The sequence below is a fragment of the Stigmatopora argus genome, chromosome 20, assembly GCF_051989625.1.
Source record: "Stigmatopora argus isolate UIUO_Sarg chromosome 20, RoL_Sarg_1.0, whole genome shotgun sequence".
NCBI classification, from domain to species: Eukaryota; Metazoa; Chordata; class Actinopteri; order Syngnathiformes; family Syngnathidae; genus Stigmatopora; species Stigmatopora argus.
In genome coordinates, this window is record NC_135406.1 from 4908572 (window position 1) to 4917007 (window position 8436).

Genomic DNA, 8436 nt, shown 5'->3' on the forward strand with positions numbered 1-8436 from the left:
AGCTGGGTATGATGACAATTAGGCTTTTGTCTAGTCAATGATGATGACAAGCCTATGTCTGATTTTATTTTATTTGTTTATTTGCACAGTAAAGTAAAAAGGAATGTATTAAGAAATATTAAAATGTAATTAAACAAAAGATAGAAGGGCTTTAAAACATGGAAAACAAGAGTGGATAGAGCTACTGCCACTGGCTGCCATACCGCGTGAACGGCGCCATCATGGGGGAAAAAATGGATTTTATTTTGTGCGCTCCATATGATTTGCTGTGCGCGCACGCGAGCAGCTTAAAGGGAACATTGACATCTGGTTTTATAGTGTTGAAGGCTGAGCTGAGCTAAAGTCAATGAAAAAAAATGCATTTATTTTGAAAAGCCTGTCAAGAATCACACATTTTTACTCCAACTCCCATTTCTGTTACTATACTCGATGCTAGGTTATATTTCATATTTATTTTTGAGGTGGAGTTATAGAGGGGAAATGGAGTGCTAAAAGAAGGAAATGCTCCGCCCATTTCTCCAGTTTTTGTTGAGAATGCGCTTTTCCTCTGAAGCAGGAAGGGTGACTGCTTTGCTCTTACTGGAAACTTTCAGCATTTTACATCTGGACTAATACAAAGCAGCTTTAATGGATTGCCTTTAAAAGAAAACATTGAAATATGTTTGTAAAATGTTTAATACTTTCCATAGGACTTTGCTTTTTGGTTGCAGTTGAGCCTCAAACACAAACTGGTAAGCTCAAAACATTTATAAACTTTTTTACTGGGTTAGATATGTTATTTTTCCATCATAATCCAACAAAATACCTTAAAAAATAGATATATTTATGTCCTCCAATACACACAAATGTACCATTTTCCAATGTACCTCTACTTACAAAATGAATTGATTCCAGAACTTGAATATTTCGTAAGTAGAGCAGTACTTTATATGTAAAAACGAAAGAAAAGTATAAGAAAATTATTTATTCATGTTATTAAATGAATAACAAGCATGCAAAAACTTTTTTACTGGGTTAGATGTTATTTTTCCATCACAATCCAACAAAATACCTTAAAAAATAGATATATTTATGTCCTCCAATACACACAAATGTACCATTTTCCAATGTACCTCTACTTACAAAATGAATTGATTCCAGAACTTGAATATTTCGTAAGTAGAGCAGTACTTTATATGTAAAAACGAAAGAAAAGTATAAGAAAATTATTTATTCATGTTATTAAATGAATAACAAGCATGCAAAAACTTTTTTACTGGGTTAGATGTTATTTTTCCATCACAATCCAACAAAATACCTTAAAAAATAGATATATTTATGTCCTCCAATACACACAAATGTACCATTTTCCAATGTACCTCTACTTACAAAATGAATTGATTCCAGAACTTGAATATTTCGTAAGTAGAGCAGTACTTTATATGTAAAAACGAAAGAAAAGTATAAGAAAATTATTTATTCATGTTATTAAATGAATAACAAGCATGCAAAAACGTGTTCTATTCGTGGAGTAGTACAGTACAGTAAGAAAGAAGCTAACGTTAGCACACGAAAACACGCACAAAAACACACAGGTGGCAATAATGTCACCTGGTCAATTTCAAAATAAAATAACGGATACAAGAAATGCATTTACATTCACAGGGATTTCAAATTAATTTCCTTAATGATGTCCCTTTTTCAGGCAAACTTTCGCCACCTCATAACTTGACCCTTCATTGGCTGAGCGACTTTAAGCCGCACCTGCGCTGGTCGCACCAGCGTTTAGCGCCATCTTGTGGCTACAAAGTCTCGTGGACAACAGCTGAGAAGCACAGCAGAAGGGAGCGAGTAAGTTCGATGTTGTGATTGGACTAAACCAAAATTTCGGAAAGGAACCAAAACTGGGAATTACCGTATTTTTCGGAGTATAAGTCGCACCCGAATATAAGACGCACTAGTCAAAATGCACAATGAAAGGAAAAAATATATAAGTTGCACCTGAGTATACATTATACAACATTATATGTTAAAATATTAGGAAAATCAACTACAACAGTCATAATAAGCAACTGTTATTATGAAATATACAAAAAAATGCGATAATTATATCCAAAAAACAGCATAATTAGCGGTTAGTGGTCAGAATGAACATAAAAAGTCGCAGGCCAAGCCAAATTATGAAAAACAAGTGCGCCTTATAGTCCAGAAAATCCAGTATTTGCTTTTTAATGAGAAATTGCAATAATTATATAAAAAAAACAGCATAATTAGCGGTTAGCAGTCAGAATGAACATAAAAAGTCGCAGGCCAAGCCAAATTATGAAAAACAAGTGCGCCTTATAGTCCAGAAAATACGGTATTTGCTTTTTAATGAGAAATTGCAATGATGATATCCAAAAAACAGCATAATTAGCAGTTAGCAGTCAGAATGAACATAAAAAGTCGCAGGCCAAGCCAAATTATGAAAAACAAGTGCGCCTTATAGTCCAGAAAATACAGTATTTGCTTTTTAATGAGAATCAAATGTTTTTTTTAAACTTTCAAATGTGGTCAGGATTGTTTTGTCTATTGTGCCCTGTGATTGGCTGACCACTGATGGAGACTGAGGTTCCAACACCCCCCGCGAACTTTGTGAGGATAATAAATGAATTAATATAAGTCGCAAACCCAGGGAAACTATGAAAAACAAGTGCGCCTTATAGTCCAGAAAATACGGGATTTGCTTTTTAATGAGAATCAAATGTTTTTTTTTACTTTCAAATGCGGTCAGGATTTTTTTGTCTATTGTGCCCTGTGATTGGCTGAACACTGACAGAGGCTTTTCAGGGTTGGTTCCAGCACCCCCGCGAACCTTGTGAGGTTAATAAATGAATTAATATAAGTCGCAGGCCCAGCCAAATTATGAAAAACAAGTGCGCCTTATAGTCCAGAAAATACAGGATTTGCTTTTTAATGAGAATCAAATGGGTTTTTTTTTAACTTTCAAATGCGGTCGGGATTGTTTTGTCTATTGTGCCCTGGATTGGTTCCAGCACCCCCGGCAAACCTTGTGAGGATAGGAAATGAATTAATATAAGTCGCAGGCCCAGCCAAATTATGAAAAACAAGTGCGCCTTATAGTCCAGAAAATACGGGATTTGCTTTTTAATGAGAATCAAATGGGTTTTTTTAAACTTTCAAATGCGGTCGGGATTGTTTTGTCTATTGTGCCCTGGATTGGTTCCAGCACCCCCGGCAAACCTTGTGAGGATAATAAATGAATTAATATAAGTTGCAGGCCCAGCCAAATTATGAAAAACAAGTGCGCCTTATAGTCCAGAATATACGGTATTTGCTTTTTAATGAGAATCAAATGTTTTTTTTAAACTTTCAAATGCGGTCGGGATTGTTTTGTCTATTGTGCCCTGGATTGGTTCCAGCACCCCCGCAAACCTTGTGAGGATAAGAAATGAATTAATATAAGTCGCAGGCCCAGCCAAATTATGAAAAACAAGTGCGCCTTATAGTCCAGAAAATACGGTATCTTAAGACCTTACCTCTAATTTTCTGGTTTTTTTTTTTTATTTTTTTAGGATCAGCAAAAAGAGGGGGTGTTGATCCCCGACCTCATCATGGAAGGGGGGTCCATTTTCTTCTCTGTTCAGACCACCTGCAACCAAAACCAGAGTCAACCTGTTTACCTTAATGTCACCTATCCAGGTCATCAAAATTTCAACAATCATATTTTTTTTTTATTTGGGCCATTTTGGACGTTTATGACTTTTTTTAAATTATTTTTTTTTAGAGCTGGTGAGTAACGTGCAGTGCGACATCGTCTCGTCCACGCTGACGCGGTGCACTTGGGTGCCGCTCCGGTTGATTCCGGATTTGTCTTTCCTTTATCGGTATGACGTTTTTCCTGTTTTTATTCATCGGTACAATTTTGAGCAATTGGCGTTCCTCTACGTAAGGTTGGTGGACGAGTTGGGCGACTCCTCCCCCGAAGGCGTGTCCCTGTCAGAGTGTCCTCAGTACCTGCAGACTCGCGGCGTCAGGACGGGGTGCCGATTGAGGTCCCGGACCCGGGAGTCCGTGACCATGTTGTTTAACGGCACCGTGAACGGAAGCTTGGTCAGGAACACCTTCCAAATAAAAGTGGTTGGAGGTAGAGATCGCACCTGGAAATGCAAATGGCTGCCTTTTTGAACTTTTAACCTTTTGACAATGTTCTCAGTCCGCCCACGTCCGCTAAGATGGAACGTGAGTCAAGTGGTGGGCGGGTTCAACCTGAGTTGGACTCCTCCTGATGTCCTGCGTCTGAAAAACTGGAGGTTTATCATCAATTACACCGAGTGTGACAGCACCAAGGTTAGAAAGTGGATATATACACATACATATATGTATATATATGCAAAAGACAGCGTCTTATATTCGGGCCAATAAGGTATATATATACATATATATGTATATATATACATACATAATATATACAAAAAATATATTGTATATACACATACATATGTATATATATACCTATCTATTTAAATATATACCTATATATATATATGTATATATATACATACATATAATATATACAAAAATATATTGTAAATACACATACATATGTATATATATACCTATCTATTTAAATATATACCTATATATATATACGTATATATATACATACATATAATATATACAAAAAATATATTGTATATACACATACATATGTATATATATACCTATCTATTTAAATATATACCTATATATATACATATAATATATACAAAAAATATATTGTATATACACATACATATGTATATATATATACCTATCTATTTAAATATATACCTATCTATATATATATATATATATATATATATATATACATATATATATAAATATATATATATATATATATATATATATATATATATATATATATATATATATATATATATACATACAAATATATACAAAAAACATCGTCTTATATCCAGGCCAATATGGTATATATATATACACACAAATATATTAAAATATATTTATATATACACATACACAATATACACACAAAATATATATATATATATACATATAATATATATATAAAAAACATTGTCTTATATTCGGGCCAATGCGGTATATTTTTAATATATATATATATATATAATTATATTATTATGTTTTATTATATTATATATATATATATTTAAAAAATATATTTAAATAGATAGGTATATATGTATTTCTATATACAATATATTATTTTGTATATATTATATATATATATATATATATATATATATATATATATATATATATATATATATAATATAATATATCTATAATGACGTCAAGCCGAGGAGAGTGTTTTAATCATAGATATCCTGTATCAATAAAATGCTCGATTGTAATAAAACTATCGTGGCAATAAAACAACGAGGACAGCGTCAGCGTGTGTCGGCCATTTTGCTTCAGAGCTGTTGAATAGAATTAATAATAGAATTAATAACGTCATAGATGTACTGAAAAAATACACACACACACACAAAACATTGTCTTATATTTGGGCCAATACGAGATGTGTGAGTAGACTTATTCATGTGTATATACATAAGTGCATATATATTTTTTGTTTATACATATATATAGGGGCATATGGTTCAGGGGACCACGTGGAAGTTCATGACGCGAGTGCCTCGCTGCCCGTACCGCTTGACTCTCAAAGCACAAAGCGACCGCGGCGAGACCGACTGGAGCCATGTCATATATTTCGGTAAACCCGACTTCTTTTTTTTTGCCCAAAAATGCCACGCGTGTGGACTTTCCCGTGCTTTTTTGAACCCACAGGGGCCGACGAAGACCCCAACGCGCTGCTGTACGCCGCCATCGTCGTCTCCGTGCTGTGCGCCGGCCTCGTATTGCTCCTGGGTTTTTATTGGAGGAGGTCGGGAAATTGATCATTTGAACCGTGCGTTTCTATTGGTTCATCGTCACTTTTCCTAATTCAGGAACAAGGAACGTTTCTTCAAAAAAGTGCCCGAGCCGCGAGACCTCCTCAGTGATATTTGTAACGATAAAAATAAGGTAAGGATTTATTTTGGGAACAAAATGGAGGTTTTGCTAAAAATATGATGCATTTAAAAACTGTTTTTTTTTTGTTCTAGAGTGGATTTCACAACCTTAATTTCCCCAAAAAGGAGGAAGGGGAGTGTCAAATCAGCGTGGTGATGGAGCAACAACTACTATTTTGGCACAATTAATTATTTTTTTTGTATTTTATAGGCCTATTTCTTGTCTTTTTTCTTATTTTTTTCCTTTTTTGTACGTGACAAAATGTTGTTGTTTTTTATCTTTATTTTTTTAACCCTTTCACCCTTACAATCCAGTGTTTTTGATCATTAAAAAAACCGAAATATCAACAACTTTCTTTTCTCATGTTATTTTACAGCAAAGTGAATACACAAATTATTTAATCAAAAAATTTTAATTTAGGAAATTACACTGGCAAATAATTAGTTTTTTTTACCTTACTTTTGAACGTTTTTTTAAACATTTTTTTAAAGCCTAAAGCTATTCAAAAGTATTTCATTTAATAGTTTTGCACCTTTAAAAAACCAAAATATTCATGCATGTAATGGTGAATTTAAAAGAACGTAGTGGCGGTTCACCAGTTTAGGACGCCACAGTGACATCTGCTGGTCATTTGGGAGTACTGCAAAAATGGCGAATTGGTCCTGATGCTGCACCAGCGATGCCCCGGATGCTCTTACCTACATATTGCGACCCTGCACGTTATTTTGTCGCAGTCTCTGTGGCGCAATGGAATAGCGCGCTGGACTTCTAATCCAGAGGCTCCGGGTTCGAGTCCCGGCAGAGATGGGTGCTTTGAATAATCATCTAAATCGGTGATTTTTTTTTCTTGCACTGCATCCTTGTTTTCATCCAGGATTTCTTTTGTCCTCGTTAGGACGCTGCGATGTGTTTTTATGTTATTAAATTAACAAATATTCTAAAAAGATGGTACAATAGATGTATTTCAGTGCTCCTAAATACAGTTTGTTATGATATCATCATCTTAAAAACAATATGAATAGTAACGATAAAACACAGTTGTGATTATACATCATTTTTTGGTGGATGGTTGCAAAATTCGCCATTTTGTATGCTTGAATTTTCTTGCAGATTTGCATTTTTTAATATTCATAGTGGTATTTTATTCAGATTCGTCATATATATTTGACCCAGTACCAATAGAACTTATCTTTTTATTTTATTTTATACATTTTTGTAATTTTTTAATCAATATTCGCTCGTCATAGATGGCTAATTTTCACATATTGTCCCTTTTAATGGTTTTCTATGTCTAAAACACGGCATAAAGTGTATTAATGTTCTAAATAATGATATTTAGGAGCTATTTTTAAATTACTAATTTGTAAAAAAAATATAATTATTGATTTATACGTACTTTAACAGTAATTTAGCATGATCTAACTCTTAAAATGACTTTATCACCAATCTATTTCAACTTGGTTACAAATAGTACATGTTTATCCTCTCAGTTACCACAGGAGGGCGCCCCAGCTTCACATTTCCGTCAACACATTGACTATATAATTAGTGTTCGAAATTTAATCACTAACAATTTTAGTTTTTAATTGGTTTTGTCTTTAACTTTGCTATTTAATTCGTTGACGTCTGACAGAAGGTTTTTCATTTGGAAATAACAATTAATATTTTGTTGCGTAATATACATTCTTTCCAAAGAAGTGGAACTAAATAATAATGAAGCATTGCATTCCAAAACAACGTAACCTAGCAACAAACTTATTTTAATGACGATTATATCGGTGCTTTTTGATAACTACCATCTGGATTTGATTGCAGATTGTAGGCGTAAGGAATGAGGAAATGACGTCAAGCCGAGGAGAGTGTTTTAATCATAGATATCATGTATAAATAAAATGCTAGATTGTAATAAAACTATCGTGGCAATTAAACAACGAGGACAGCGTCAGCGTGTGTCGGCCATTTTGCTTCAGAGCTGTTGAACATAATTAATAATATAATTAAAAACGTGAAAGATGTACTGAAAAAAGGCTTTAAAAAACAAAACAACTTTTACAATATCAAGTCTGAATAAAAGGCACGTTAATTCGTTTTATTCTGAATGAAATTAACTTTGTCAAGAGTTAAAACCTATTCAAATCCTGGACGCAAGATGGCCGCCGATTTAGTTTAGTCATCTAATCTTTATTTATGTGACATTTACGCAAGTACATTTGGTTACAGAATGTTTAAAGACAACATTTCTAGTCAAATTTAAAGATTTACAAGCATAATTCTTAAAAATTCGACAAAAAAATCGACAAATGTGTTCTTTGGCTCGTTTTATTTTGAAAACCCTCACCGGAAACGCCTCGCTATCCCTTTATTTTGACGTCCCTTGGCGCCAGCAGTGTGCGGACT

General features: G+C 33.7%; 1 protein-coding gene and 1 non-coding gene across 3 annotated transcripts; both read left to right on the top strand.

Annotated features, from left to right (window-relative positions):
• il13ra1 (interleukin 13 receptor, alpha 1) lies at positions 1-6369 on the top strand. Of its 2 annotated transcripts, XM_077588927.1 has the most exons (10): positions 2-731; positions 1685-1830; positions 3555-3681; positions 3767-3866; positions 3933-4126; positions 4196-4329; positions 5617-5740; positions 5815-5911; positions 5976-6051; positions 6132-6368. In XM_077588927.1, the coding sequence occupies exons 1-10, from the start codon at positions 659-661 to the stop codon at positions 6225-6227; spliced, it is 1167 nt and encodes a 388-aa protein (XP_077445053.1). In that variant the 5' UTR covers positions 2-658; the 3' UTR covers positions 6228-6368. The 2 variants fall into 2 exon arrangements, with proteins under 2 accessions (XP_077445054.1, XP_077445053.1); XM_077588928.1 differs by lacking the exon at positions 1685-1830 and having other exon boundaries at positions 1-731; positions 6132-6369.
• Positions 6370-6772: 403 nt separating this feature from the next.
• On the top strand, positions 6773-6846 carry trnar-ucu (transfer RNA arginine (anticodon UCU)). The gene has a single exon. It is a non-coding gene; the product is annotated as a tRNA-Arg (tRNA).
• Positions 6847-8436: the final 1590 nt, after the last annotated feature.